This window comes from Pempheris klunzingeri, chromosome 3 (genome assembly GCF_042242105.1).
Source record: "Pempheris klunzingeri isolate RE-2024b chromosome 3, fPemKlu1.hap1, whole genome shotgun sequence".
NCBI lineage: Eukaryota > Metazoa > Chordata > Actinopteri > Acropomatiformes > Pempheridae > Pempheris > Pempheris klunzingeri.
This window is the reverse complement of record NC_092014.1, coordinates 21284488-21299798: the sequence shown is the minus strand read 5'-3', so window position 1 is coordinate 21299798 and position 15311 is coordinate 21284488. Positions and strand designations below refer to the sequence as shown.

The following is a 15311-nucleotide window of genomic DNA, read 5'->3' as shown; positions in this document are numbered from 1 at the left end:
AAACAGAAAATATACCTCCTTGGCCCTGCTGAGTCCCATCCACATTTTGAGGCGTCTGAGAAACAGCTCGACCATCTCGTAGTCTTGGAGATCCACAGCTGGACGGTACAGCTCTGCTCGTGCGCGCCGGTAGTTCCTCAGTAACACAGAGGTGACCAGCCACAGCAACACCAGCCGAAGTACGGCGAAGCTCACGTGGAAAACCAGTGAGGCGAATGTGTTGGAGGGACCAGTAGTCGTCCAGCTAGGACACCATGACAGCAGCCCACGTCCACCGGCGCCCAACAAAGACAGACAGGCAGAGCTCACGCTGCCGTAGCCGTCCAATACAGAGTGGAAGAGCTGGAGTGGAGGCGGCAGGAAGGAAAAGTTTAAAACTGCTCATTCCTTACAGTAAATATCAGACAAATAAAACTCAATGAAAGCAGGAAAAAATAACAAAACAAGGATTAAACACAATTCAAGACAAAGCAAATCACAAATTGGAAACAAAGGCCAGTAAATGGGTTCAGTCGGTCTCAATTTAAAGTGAAGCTGCGGCAAAAATAAGCTTCACTGCAGTGTGAAGCAGTAAATCAATAACTCAGATATTACATGTGGATGTCACTGGTGAGAATAAAAACAAACTTTCAGACAGATTGACCTGTTAGTGAGAGAGACGAACTGAGAGACGAACACTGTGATGTTTTTAGGAAATATTACACAATATTACACACCGAGCTTATAAATATTTTATATTTGTGCATTTTTCAAAATTAAAGACTGAGTCAAACATAGAGAAGTTTACTATTTGTTAACAGTTAGTGTGTTAGCTTTCCAACATTTGCTAATTAGCAATGAACACTTAGAACAGCTGAGGCTGATGGGAAGGTTAGTTTTGTGGTTGTTTTACATCACATTACATTAGGCTTCTCTTTTGTCCAATGTGATGAACATAAAATTAGGTCAGAAATCAAAGTATTGGACAAAGTGAAATTATTTTGACCTGATGATGGCGCTCCACCATAAAGCTACTGTGTCCTCTTTTTAAAACTGTCTGATAAACGCTTTTGGAACTTATACTCTTATATTTCCTCATTTTCTTTCTCATCTTTCTTCTCTCTGTGTTTCTTCATGTAACATACTTTTGTCATTTCTGCTGGGTAACACTGAGCTACTATATACACAGGTGAGACCTTTCCTCTGACATTCAATATACTATACTCTAAATGATATAAATAAGTGTTGTCATATTATCAACTATTGGTAAAGCAGTCAGAACAATGAGGCGGCTGAACAGTGCAACTGTGTTATGCAGTCTGTGCTTAAGTGAAGGTTTACTGAACTTTCTACCTACAGAATAACAACTGGTGTTGTAAAGAAAAGGGACTTTTGCCGTAACAATGAAACATTTTCTTAACAGACTTAACATAACCATGCATGAAAAGTAAACGTGTGGGAGGACAGATTTTGGACAAGGTTATGCTCTTGTACAGAATACACAATGCACGTGTTTTCTGTGTGTGTGTGTGTGTGTGTGTGTGTGTGTGTGTGCGTGGGGGAGAGGCTCTGTGGGAGAGAAGCAGAAGGAACAGGCAAGAGAAAAAGTCTGACCAGGTGTCCTGTGTGTGAGTAAGCCAGCACCAACAGCAGTAGAGCCAGGGCGACTCCTAACAGCTCCCAGACTGAGCGTCGCAGAGCTCTGCCAAACACGGCCCACTCTCTGAGAAACCGCAGCTGGTGGGAAGCCTGGATCATCAAACACAGAGGGGTCGATATTACAACCCCGACATTATGTTGCAACTTATTTTCAGAGTTTTGTCCCTCACTTCTAGCTGTCATGATGACATTGTGGATTTCACATCACATTTATTTGGCAGATAATCCATCTGATCTTCTCAGTGTCACACACAGCTATGTCAAGCACGTTACACTGAACCAGAATGTATTAGGATGGCATTACTCCATATATACTACTTTATATTACGTACTATTTTCCTTATTGTCATCAAATCACATGAAAGGCTCAAAGCCAGCCATGTGTTAGGCAGACTCTCAGTACTAAAGGTGCAGTGTGTAGGATTTAGTGGTATCTAGCGGTGAGGTTGCAGACTGCAACTAACTGAATATTTCTACGTGTGAAGGAGAAGCTACAGTGGCCAACGAGGATTCATGCTCCCTTGCTTTTTTTTGTGTGAATAACAAGTATGATCCTCCATTTGTCAACATTTGGGTTTTCAAACCTCTCTCAAGACAATATATTATTCCTCCTCTTTCTCTTCCAGGCCCTGTTTGTCTATTCTGGGCTACTGTAGAAGGATGGAGTCCATGGAAGAGGATCCGTTCCTTTCGTAGATATAAAAGGTTCATTCTAACCTAATGAAAGCTAGTTACAGGTGATACCACACTACTGAAAACACACTTATGAACATCATATTCCATTTCTGCCAATAAATCCCCCTAAATCCTACACACTGCACCTTTAATGACTTCCTGACCCTTTCTATGGCTCTACACTCGGAGCCAATTAGTTCCTATTGAAGTATACACGTTAAAAATTGCTCACAAATGCAGTTTCAATTTCTTAAGCAGAAAAAGTCTTCAGCAAATGTTACTTAAACAGGAATGAATAGAGAAAATAGTGCATTTGTTGGGGACTATTGCCAGCTGGGTATTAACACACACATGGTGGTAGTGAGTGTTATTAACAGCAGGATGCTGTATGGGGACTGACTCTAAATCAACTTGAAGGAACAAGTTACCCAGTGCAACACTGTGACTCACTGATGTGTTTTTGGATAACAATAGAGCCCCATGGCACAGTAAGTAAGATCTATCAGGCTTTGGATATACACACACAACACTTGCAATACAATACAACAACAAGAACATCATTGTGAACAAGATCAGTTCATTGTGAGTTGGTGCTCACACACAAGAGTGCGGATGTGGATGACTGTATATACATTCCTGCTAGTGGTGGTAATGTGCCAACAAATGCAGGGAAGAAAAGGAGTGGAAACTAGTACACATGGATCTAAACACTACAGCTAATAAGCTTTTATGAGGGGGGAAATGTTATTCATCGTGTTTGTTACGAATGCTTTGGTGAGTAACACTGAACATTTGTTTGTTTATTAAAAAAACTAACTAACTACAGTATTTTTTAATCACTGATAAGCCTGATCGCCAAAACTAGAAAAATGAGACCAAAGTTGTAGCAGGAGTTATTCCTTGATACATTTCTAGGTAGCCCTGCTGTCTCTGGTCTCCCTCTCTTACCTTGAGCACCAGTATGAACAACAGCAAGGCAGACATGACTGTGTACATCTGACTCTGTCTGGCCAGGGGGAGGAAGTCTGTGAATGCGTCCCGTGGGTGTTTCAGGTAGGACGTCCACTGCCGCGTGGCCATGGTGCAGCGACTCAGGTGCAGCCCGCACACCGACGCTGCCAGGGCCAGTTTGCAGATGCCCAGGAGCCTCCAGGCTGACAGCAAGTACACGTAGCCCTCTCTGAGGAAACCCAAGATCCCCCGGACCAGGAAATACAACACCAGGCCGAGGAGGACGATCTGGCAAAACAGGAAACCACCACGCTCAACATGTAGACTGGAGACCCATCACCAAAATAATACCAAGGCCTGGGGATTTAACTGCAGCTTTTTTTGTACGGGTTGCCAGTGGTTACCATGAGAAGCAGCTGCAGGTCCAGGCCTGTGATTGGCCATAGAGTGATGACAAGAAGGTCAAGGCTGGACTGGGCGCGCTCAGAAACTGGAAACTCAAACAGGAAGGAGAAGACAGCCAGGAGGTCTGTGTTGATGTTGAAGAGTGAGAACTCCACAAATACAGCATGGGTCCTATGAACGCGCACACACACACACACACACACACACACACACACACACACACACACACACACACACACACACACACACACACACACAAATACACACTTAATGGACTGTGATGAGATCAGGAGTCAAGATATTTCAGAGTCACTTCCTGTTTTGGTTACATCTCTTTTTTGGAGCTTTAATATTTTATTTATCTTATTTAAGCTGAGTGATTCCATTACAGGAAGTTTTATTTCAAATGAAAGATAAAAAGTCTGCTTTTGTTCAAAAGACACAGTTCAGAGTGCTGAAAGAGACCTCAAACACCCACTTTTTATTGACGTTCAGTTGCTCCCCTCTGAATATCTGCAACCTAACACCAAATGTGGTATTAACTAGATTAAATTGTTATTTAAGCCATCAGTTATCATTTTCAGAAAAATTGTTGAACGCCAGCCCACATTCGTAGCTCATTCTTTACTGGAATGTTTTCTATTCATTGTTTAAGGGCGGCTGTGGCTCAGTGGTAGAGTGGGTTGCCCCTCAATCAGAAGGTCGGGGGTTCGATCCCAACATGTCGAAGTGTCCTTGAGCAAGACACTGAACCCCTACTTACTCCTGAAGCATGGCTGCATGGCTTCAGTGTGTGGATGAGTATGATGTGATGTGATGATGTGTGAATGGGGATGTCATGTAAAGCGCTTTGAGTAGCTGAAATAACTAGAAAGGTGCTCTACAAATACAGACCATTCATGTGTAGCTTTTTAATGACTGCGGACTGTGAGACAAATTGCACTTCAGATTTATAAAACCATGGTTCTGTCTTATTCCAGTCATTGCGAAACTGTGTGCAGATACACATCGAGCCCGTTTTCCACTCCCTTAAATCTGGCCCCTGGACTTTGGAACAACCTGGTCAGTGAGATCAGTGAGCAAACTTCTCTTTTAAAACCTCAAAAATAAACTTATATGAAACATGAAACACTTTTTATCGACTTTATTGGCTTGACCTATGCATTTAATATCTGTAGTATAGAGTATTTGAGTTTTCCTACTATTTCCAGTCCTGACTTTCCCAGTTCACTACCTGTGGTCGAGCCAGTGCAGCTGCTGCAGCTGCTGCAAGGAGGAAGAGGCCTCCTCCAGGCTTCTGTTCAGCTGGTGGACAACATCTCCGCTGTTATACACCCTCATCTGACCCAAACGCCGCACCCTGGAAAGATGAGCGACAGGAGACACAGAGGAGAAAAAAGAACATCGTCAAAGTTAAAGACCAGATGCTGAACAGATACTGAATCTGACCTACAAGTTAACTTAACGCGTGCCTTCTTAAAGCCTGGTTTTCGATCCTTTTCTTACCAGTTTTTATCGCCAGCTCTGAAAGCAGGCAGATTCTCCCGAACCCTGCCCTTTCCCCAAACACTGTCTGCTACCCCGGAACCACCTGCACATCAGAGAGGATCAAATTTAGATTAAATTGCATTAATGTAACTAATTCCCCTTGAAGGAAAACTAATTGAGGATGAGTTAAGTAAACAGATGTTCAGAAACAGTCCCAATACTGTCTGCTGGAGTACCCATGGTGCTAAACATTAAGGTTTTATTCAGTTGACTCGATATTATCAAAAAAAAAAAAAATGACACAAAGAAAAAAAGAAAAACATGTCCAAAAATATCTATTTTTCATGCGTCTTCAGTCTCAGTAGGTTAGTGAGATTCTCAGTTTGTTGAATCTTCCTCCCACCATGTTCACAACAAAGGAAAAGAAAGTGACCACATTCTAATCTCACCCTGTGTGACACGGACTTGGCGGAGCCTCGGCGTGCCGAGTAAAACGCTTCCCGTGTCTCTCACGAGCGCGGAGTCATTCAGTAGCCGTGGTAACAGCGACTCATTCAGCCACGTCAGAACGTCATCACGGCTGAGGGAATAAAAAAAATGCGAGGATTTGAAAAGAACACGTATTGTGTGTTTGTCATATGCTACATTACAGAGCTGTCGCAATGTTGGATCAACATTTGCTAACAAACTACTTGAGAACATCTTACAGTGTGTTTGTGTGTGCTCAGGATGGCTGTACAGTCGACTGAGAGACACTCTGGATCTGCTTCATTTTAAACAAACATTAGTTATGGACACACTTCGCTTGAGCCAATTTCTTGAGATGCTTGAATATAATAAAACATCCAGCTTAGGTCTCAGGAGTACACAAGAGAAAAACTAGGGGTTCTGTCATGGGAGCAGCACGGAAATCTGTTTTTTTTCCGCTCACTGTGTCTGCCAGAAAGTCTTAGAAGCAGAAGGTCTCCCTTAATGAAATAAGATGTTATTCACGATAAAGGAAACTAATAAAAGGTCTAAGCTAATATTTTTTTGAAATATAATTCACGTTTTGACCTCCAGAATATCTTCAGGTGTGGTTAAGTGTGCCACTGAAATCGTACCTATAAGTGTGTGTGTGTGTGTGTGTGTGTGTGTACCTGCTGATGTTGTGGTACTCAGGTGTGTGTAGTGCTCGTTGCAGCTGAGTGCGCAGTCTCAGGCTGTGTGTGTCTTTGGCCGAGTCAGAGTAGTTGAGAAGCAAAACCACCAACAGAAAAAACATGTAAACCAGGAAATTCTGAAAAATAAGGAACAACAGTTGTATTCAGAGCCAATGTCCCACATCATGTCTCTAACCTTGTGCCTCTGTCTCTGTCTGGCTCACCTTCAGCATGGTGTGCAACATGTGGACCTTTCTGGCCTGATGCCGAGCCTGAGACAGAGCAAAGCCCTGTGGCGGTCTCACCCTGGGAACCCGTTGCACCACTCTCTCCACCCGGGGGAACTCCACCAGCACGTCCTGGTCTTCTGGGCGCAGGCGAAGCACCCACACTGCATAGTAAACTGCCTCACACAACACCTGCGGGACAGAGGGCGGAGGACAAACGGTGCTGTTAGGTTTGGAAACTTAAGAGGTTGTTAAATTTACTCAACCGAAAATCGTTTGCGTGATTCTGATTCATCAGCTGAAATGAAAAGAGGAAAACATCAGTTGGGACACAAAGTGTTACCATGACCACAGCTACATGGGAATTTAGTTACAGGAACTTTTGGGCGTGTGCAGTATACACATGAAATTCCAGCTTTTCAGGGACATAGAAAAACAGTCTGTTTTTCAACTTGAAGTCAGTCAGTCATTTTGAGTCCTTCTGAAGACTTACAGGGTTTTTTTTAAACCTGTCTGTTACTTTTTTGGCCACATGGGGGCAGCATAACAAGCTTTAAACACAACACAATATTATCATCTTATAAAGTTGGCATGGCGAACATGTTAGTGTTGCATATTTGCACATCCAGCTGATACAGACAACATTAGAATTCATTTAGAGATATGTTTTTAGCCAAGTCCAATATTAACTCTACTTTTAGCTCCGTTTTTGGTCTCTGCCAACTCCTGTGGGAAATATCTGGCACTTCAGCTGCTAATGCTCCAACATGCTCACCAGCTACTTGCTGACTTTGAATGTCTGTCGGTTTGAGTACAACCGGTTTCAGAGCTAAGAGCTTTTTTTTTGCTGGAAACAGCTGCCTGCTGCGGCTGAAAACGGGGTTGGTGAGAACAGTGAGAGTGAGCCAACACAGTAAAGTAGCAGGCCATACAAACCAAAACAATGTAATTTCTGGTGATAATTGGCTCTACAAGCAGTACGTTTCAAACTGCCCATAGTTATTTGATCCACTCTTAATGAGAGATATTGATTTGAGTAGCATTAAATTAAAATGTCTATGTCTTTGGTGAAGACAGAATAAATGTACCTTAATTGGCTCCAACAGCAGGCAGGAGCACAGGAAACTGGCAAAACAGGAGATGAGCCACATCATGGCCACACTTTGACTGAAGCCGTGACCTGCCCAAATTGAAACAGCGCTGGCCAGGGCGATTCCTGCCCAGCTGCCCCACAGGGCGGCACGTCCACACCAGGGAGGAAACCGTCTGGGACGGCACACGTCTGTGACAACTGGAGAGGGGAAAGGAAGGAGTGGGGTTGGAGGAAAGAACTTTGTAAAAGGAAATACTGACAAAGAAAAGTGAAATGAAATGACCCAAGAGGACATGATGCTCTAAAACAAAGCAGGATGATGAGGCAGTAAAAAGCCAGACATGAAGACAGAGTTATATCAACTTTTGATTCACAGTATTAACTATTTAAGAGTAAGGAGTTGGCATTTTGATTGTCTTGTCTGATATATACACTTTTGAAGGTAATTTCACACTTCACACAAAAACAAATAGTTTAATTCGATTTCAACAGTCTATTCAGTAAATAAAATACAATCAACCAAACAAGTTTCTCCAAGAAGAACAAATGATGTCATAAGATCTTTGGTCTCAGATAAATGTTTTTTCTCCAACAACAAAATATTTCTTTTACTTATTAGACATCAAGACAGCAAAATGAAAGCACCATGCATAAATAGCCATAACTATAGCCATAGTTCATTACTGTATAAAAGTCAGTCTTACTCATTACTTATCTTTCTTTTTTAGATGGTACTCAAATTTTGCTCTTTACCTAATGATTATAGGTTTTATCCTATAAAAAATAGGGTGATTTATGTTCCTGTGTCACTAATCCGACTAGATAGCAAAACACGCAGGGCAGAGCAGATGATCGATCTATGAGGAATGCTCTTTCAGATGCCCTTTTAACTCCGATTTGGAGATCTTTGACAAAGACTTTGCTCTGCCAATTACATGAAATCTGAAATAACATCACAACAACAAAGATGTTCTTTTGCACCTGCGTGTGATTTACCGACAACAAAGACCTTTCTTTCATTTTGCTTGCTAAAATAATCTTGAAACAAAGAAGAGGGAGCACTATCCGAGCTCTGAATTTTGATTTTAGGGAAATTACAAAAATCAAATAATTAGAATAATAAAATAACAAATAAAGAATAAAATTATAATAAAACTCAAAATTGCTCACATATTTAGGAGAGAACCAGAGATGAGACTCTTATGGTTTGGAGTGATTGTACAAAATATCATTGTTCATGATGAGTAATGTGTTATCTGAGGAAATATGTATAACTATTCACATTTGATTAGAACATTTGACAGCATGTTTCACTACTGTTGTTTATTCAAAATACAAGAATAAAACATGGTATTTGATTTTGATATTTATTAAGTACTATGTGGCACTAAACTACCCTTGGTATATATTTGTGCTGAAATATCTTGTCTGCCCACAATTGATTTTGTTTCCTGCTTCAATTTGGTTTTATTTTCTATAATTTAATCCCCTTTCATTAATCCCCATTTATATATTAGATTTTTGTTAACTAAACCTATTAGGGATTTCACACAATCAACTTTTTAAAAACCAAATATAATCAAATAGCAGAATGAAATATTACGCGTAAAGTGTGGTGTTTCTTAAGGAATTAACAATATGGCAGATTTGAGGCAAATCCTTGTGTCTGACTATGCAAGAGATACTCTTATGTTTCTCCTACACTTTGCTGTAAGTAGGATATTATTCCCTTGATGAATGGGTCTCATTCATAACACTAAGCACACTTTGCTCTTTAAAGCACTACTAAGTGTAACTCGTGAGGTTTGATGAATACAGGCTGTGAGTGCAGGTATGAATTTTGATCGACAGTTCAGACTTATAGTTACAGGATGCCTTCACACACACACACACACACACACACACACACACACACACACACACACACACACACACACACACACACACCTGTATTTGAGGTGAAAGCAGTTTTTGGTGGATCTCTTCTCACAGATTCCAGAGGAAGAGGCTCATTCAGCTTCTGGAGGAGAATCACTTCAGTTTTATCTCCGAAAATGCTCGACCTGAGAAACGCACACAGGCAATGGAAATTAGATTAAACTCAAATGCTCAAAAGGAGAACTAGGGTTTCCACTGCTTTTCATCAAAGTATGCTAATAAAACTGCTGAAATATCAGCCTCTCTCTCAGGGATTACACTTACAGGTCAGCCATCTCACTTTCATCTGTCTGAGGAAAGAAGTTCTGTCCGTCTGTCAGGATGTGTTTGATCAGATCCTCGTCTGTGAGTGACCAGCAACAGTTTGGACTTCAGTGCTCTCATTTGACACAGACAGTGTGACAATACAACCAAATGCTCTCTGTACCTAGTACACTGAGTGTGCTACTGGTTTAAAAGACTGGCTGCTTTACCTGAGGAGGTGAAATATTTGTTGCGTTGCTCAGTCCCCTCCTCGTCGTCAGGGTTAAAGGTCATGTCAACACCCAGGTGCCTGCTCCCCTGACCCCTCTTCAGCCTGGGCAGCCCTGCCCCATGCCCCGCCCCTCCCGCCACTGACACATCACTCAGCAGCTCTGGCCAATCCCTGTCTTCCATGTCCTCCTCTGCCATGCCCCAACTCTCCACACTGAAATACACAGTGAGAGATATTTGTCATGTAGTGTGACTTCTTTAGAGTCTCCGTCTGTCTCTCTTACAACAAACAAAACAATCTAATTCTAAGGGGAATGATAATGATGCTGCAATAACACTAGACCGAATAGACCATTATAGCTTTTAGATTTATAGTTGTTTTCTGACAAAAAAATCATAGAGGCCAGCATTAAAACTTCTTCCCTATTTTCTGTTCAGTCTGAAGTTCTCTTTTTATTTTTTTGAAAATCTTTCTCTTCTGTTCTCTGTTATCTTCAATTAATCTGACTGCCGCCAGTTATACTTCACTTGGCATTTGTCTTCCAATAAGTAAGATATGCATCATCTAAAAGCACTATCATGGCAACAGATCAACTAACCTTTTGGTTGATGGAGTGGGCAAATCCACATTGGTCTCCTCTGAGTTGGTCTGAGAAACAGAGATGAATGCATGTATTCATAATTAGATGGATAGATTGAGAGAAAGACAGAGAGACAGAGATATATACACTAATGATCTCACAGTGGAAAAGCATAAAAGTTTTCCTTGCTTGACTGCGCCGTTAGTTTATTTTTTCAGACAATCACTAGGCCGGAAAAACCATGGGGTTTGTTTGAATTACATTTTCATTCCACAAAGTAAAAAATATACTAAGGCAGCCGAACTTAAACTACATCAGACATGATTAAATTTGATATATCAGTCTTGTCCCATGAGACTCTACCTCGCCATTAAAAAAGAGGAATGAACTTCCAGCCATGGAGTTGTCCAGGAAGTCGTCAATCTCCACTGACTCTTGGTCGACTTGTGGTGGCACCTGCTCCACTGACACGCACTATTGTTCACACACACACACAGAGAAAATATTCAGCCTCAAGGTTGGGTTGTTCGAAGAACCTTGACTGGGTTACAGTTTTGGTCAGGTCTGTGTTACCTTGCTGCGGCTCATTCTGAAGAGCGTGAAGACGAGCAGGTAGAGAGGGTAGACAATCAGACAGGTCACCACACCTGCCGCTACCGTCTCTCCATTTAATGAAGCAAGCCTGGACACGGCCCGCGGGCTGCAGCACAGAGTGGCATTCAAATGTAGGAATGAATCATTAGTTGTCGTAACGTGGACACACAGACAGGTAGGCAGATAACACAGAAAAAAGGATGTTCCTCTACCTGAATCTCTTGTCCACCACGATGCTGTACCACAGCGTGTTGGCCAACAGGAAGAGCTGCAGCAACAAAGCACAGCAGGTTGCTCTCTGCAGGCGAGTGAAAGGGCTGCGGGGGGGTCTCTCCCACAGCGAAAGCCACAGGTGACTCTCGCACAGCGCCCTCTGCAGCTCACACCGCAGGAGGCGGGGCAACTGACGAAGCACAGCCTCCTCTGAGGGAAACAGGAAGTGACACGAGGAACAAACGGGCATCAGCCATCAGCAGATGCTTATTACGAATGATTTGGTTATAGATTCTTACCTGTGGCCTCCACCTCAATTTCTACCCGTCCGTCAGTTTTCTCATTGTCTACTGACAGCCACTCCTCAACCAGGAAGTAGTAGCTGCTTCCTGTCTGCAAGTCTTTGACCAAGACGTACTGTAGCATCCATGCTGGGGACAGACCTGAGAGAGGGTCAAGCAACGGTTACAATCAGACATCAGCTGGTTGTGATTGCAGCTCTCTGTTGTGTGTGCGAGTGTCAGTCAGTACCCTTGTTGTCATGCCAAATTCGTATTTTCCAGACACTGCCCAGGCTGGTATCTGTGGCAATATGAAAGATGTCAAGAGCATTGCGTGTGAAAGCTCCTCTGCTGTCTAGATGACGGTGTCCGCTACGGCTCTCCCGTCCATGCAAACTGATTCCCACATGAGCCGTGGTGCCTGGAGGGACAGAGAGAGAGACTCATTAGCTCAACTGTTTTTCACAAATTCTGAACTCTGCTGAGCCTCTTCTTTTTATCGGCATGTTTAATTTGTAGTTATATCGTTTTTTCTATTTACATAATTAAGGTAATGGCCTCTTATATACATTTTCTAAAAGCAATTGCACTTCTAAAGGGGCTCTATACAAAAATGGCAGCACACATAAGTGTCCTAAACTCTCACCGTCTCCATTTTGTCATGTTTACCATATTCTATTTGAATATATTTATTACCCATCTCAACGGGGTCATGTTTTCAGTGCCGTTTGTCTGTTTGTCGGCAGAATTGCAGAAGAACTCCTGGCCCAATTTTCATGAAACTTGGTGGAGGGTTGTAGCATGAGCCAAGCAAGAACCTATTCAATTTTGGAGTAGATCCAAACTGGTGTCTGTGGCAATGCAAATGGTGTGGTGCGACGAAACACACAACAAACATTCTTTTTGGCATAATTCTTATAGCTATGGAACTATATCCTGGTATATATGGGGGTTGTGCTTGTAGACTCATTGAAGACTAGACTACTGGCCTTGACAGAGTCTATGTTTTTAAATGCCCTTCTAGTGCTGAACTATGACTATGTCATGTATTTGTTTTTTGATTTATCTATTTTGATTATCCCGAGTAATTTAAATAAAAATGCTGCATATGCACATCTGTCTGCTTTGTTTTACTGAGACTTGGCATTCAATCAGGGTTGTCTTTTCAGGCCTTTATTCAGGCTAATACAGTAATATGTAGCTTCAGTGTCTATATAGTACTGTGTATACCCAATGAGCTTTTAAATAACACCTATGCCTCCCTAACTCACCTGCCCCTCGGCTCCAGCCAGTCTTGACCTGGACCTCGTACTTAAACAGCCCGTCTCGGCCACACAGTGGAACCACACCAGCCCGGCGTAGATCCAGCTGGTCCAACTTGTGCAAGATGGCTGCTGCCACAACATAGCTGAGTAAACCCAATATGCACACCAACAGGACGACCAGGCTTGGTGCACCAGACCGCTCCTGAACAAGAGGGGAAACGGTTTAAAATGCTGTGTTCACATGGTGCTGTCATTTTGCTGTCAAGTGTTTGCTCTTGTGATACTGACTGGAACTTTAAAGCTGATGGCGTTGGCCGGTACGAACATGCCTGCAGCAAAAGCTGTAAGGTGCCTGGTGCTGCAAACTGCTCTGCTGGCATTGGTTTCAGCCAGGGGCACCATGCCATCTGTCCGCCACTGCTTCTCTGTCTCACTGAAGTACTGACACAGAGAGGCAAACACCCCGACCTCCAGACGAACACCCACTGGCTGAGAGCTGGGGCTGCACGCCGTGCTCACGTTGATAAAGTAGTCCAGAGTGGTGTCATACAACCTGTGTAACACATGACAGAGCAGTTTGGTTATAGTCGAAGGTTACAGAAACAAATTAACTGCTTTGATACCCATTAGCTTAACCTGAGGCCCTCCACTGCAGCCCCAGTTGCTACAAACAGTAGTGAGCTAACGTGCATGTATGAAACACATGACGTGACATGGAAGTGGATGAACAAGGGCTCTTACTCTGGCGACAGGAAGAAGGTGTATTTCCTGTGGTCAAGATCTTGCCCCCTGGTCATGCCGAGTGTGATACGTTTCCTATCAGTGCAGTTGAACTCATTGGGCCCTTCGTGTGAATGAAGGTAGGCTGTGATGCGTGGCTCCTCCGCACTCTCTTTTCTTTTATCCTTCTCTCTGACATCTGGAGAAAGAAAAGGAAAAAATGAAACTAGGTCAAAACATTCACACACAATAAATTTTAAAACTGTATTACAAAGAAATTAAATAGGCTTCTATTTATCATAGCACTTGTAGGGATGTCACTGAATGACCAAATCAGGCAGTTGTGTAGTTTAGAAGCTGAGTTCAATGAGTTCTCTTTGTAGCCATCATGTTAATGCATTTATAGAATGGAACTGTCTCGTCTAATTACTATACGTTGACAAGTCCATCGCAAAATCACACCTCCATGCTGTAATTAAATACTGGCACAATTCATAATTATATGTTATTTCTGGCAATAATGTTACATTAGATGTCCCTTCAATTATAAGAGAGCCAGTGGTGCCAAAACAACACTGAATGGTTCTTTATTGGTCCCTGAGTGAAAATTGCAGTGCCACACCTGCTTGGACAAATTACAACAATGAAAGGAACCATAATAAAAATGAGAAGGCTACAAGAGGTCCACCCCTTTTGTAATGCAATCCAACACAACACTACCACAGTTACACATTCAAAGGACCTTCCTCACACAGTTTCAACAACAACGTTAGAAGCTTAATCAGTGGGTGGCTTTGTTGTATTGTGTGTGATGACTACGACAGCTCACCCTCCAGAGAGGTAAAGTTGAGCTGCACAAACAGCCCGGCCTGTTTGTTGGTGTTTCCTGTGCTGACCCTGACGATGACGGAGTCACACTGGCTGATGTTAACAATTCCAGCTGTGGGCACCCCTCCAGTACCAGAACCCTCAGGACCTGCCTCTGCTCCACCACTTCCATTGTTAATGGCAACAGTGATGGCTAGACTATCGTCCAGTCCTGAGATTGGAATCTGGGTGCCATTTTCAGTGCGGAACTCCATGGATGCCACCTCGGTAGAGACGGTGTAGTTTGCCACATAGTTGAAGGGGAAGGGGTTGGACTCCACCTGGTGAGAAAAAGAAAGGAAAGTGGATCTGATGAAGTAAAGGTAAAATAGGACTGTTTCACGTGGTGTTTATTCTTAATTAACCAGTGGTTACTTCAAGGCAGAGTTGATCATCCAATGAAAGTCCTTTATCTTATTTTTTGATCACCCGCCCCAGTGAGATTAGCATTGGGTCCCACTGGACTCATTGGGTGCCAATGCAGGTTTCTACTGCCAAGTCCTTTAACAGCGATCTAAAGAGAGAAAACTTAAAAGGAGAATTTTCTCCTTGGCTGAGCAGTTTCCATCATGTCGTTACCTGAAACAGTAGCTGCATGATGCTGTTTCCTGCTGCAGCTCTGCCAAGACTGTTGTTGAAAGCTCGGGGAATAGAGAACCGCTGGCACTCTGCAAAAAAGGAGAGGAGAGAGGATGAAAAGATTAATCACGGATATAAACTTCTTCCTTTCTTCTTCCTTCACAGGCCTGTTTTAGAGTA

At 42.7% G+C, this 15311-nt stretch overlaps 1 protein-coding gene across 1 annotated transcript in view; it reads right to left on the bottom strand.

Annotated features, from left to right (window-relative positions):
- Positions 1-15311, bottom strand: part of pkd1a (polycystic kidney disease 1a) — a 65005-nt gene that overhangs the window by 3330 nt on the left and 46364 nt on the right. Inside the window, exons 32-55 of the mRNA XM_070828554.1 lie at positions 15132-15220; positions 14515-14833; positions 13707-13884; positions 13254-13518; positions 12972-13167; positions 11951-12121; positions 11719-11862; positions 11419-11629; positions 11186-11312; positions 10976-11086; positions 10631-10680; positions 10031-10245; positions 9822-9900; positions 9567-9682; positions 7615-7817; positions 6524-6718; positions 6297-6436; positions 5607-5737; positions 5176-5260; positions 4904-5029; positions 3669-3840; positions 3262-3552; positions 1594-1728; positions 16-342 (exon numbers count right to left, since the gene is read on the bottom strand). Of these exons, the coding sequence (XP_070684655.1) occupies positions 16-342; positions 1594-1728; positions 3262-3552; positions 3669-3840; positions 4904-5029; positions 5176-5260; positions 5607-5737; positions 6297-6436; positions 6524-6718; positions 7615-7817; positions 9567-9682; positions 9822-9900; positions 10031-10245; positions 10631-10680; positions 10976-11086; positions 11186-11312; positions 11419-11629; positions 11719-11862; positions 11951-12121; positions 12972-13167; positions 13254-13518; positions 13707-13884; positions 14515-14833; positions 15132-15220 (4076 nt within the window). The remainder of the gene's footprint in view (positions 1-15; positions 343-1593; positions 1729-3261; positions 3553-3668; positions 3841-4903; positions 5030-5175; positions 5261-5606; positions 5738-6296; positions 6437-6523; positions 6719-7614; positions 7818-9566; positions 9683-9821; positions 9901-10030; positions 10246-10630; positions 10681-10975; positions 11087-11185; positions 11313-11418; positions 11630-11718; positions 11863-11950; positions 12122-12971; positions 13168-13253; positions 13519-13706; positions 13885-14514; positions 14834-15131; positions 15221-15311) is intronic.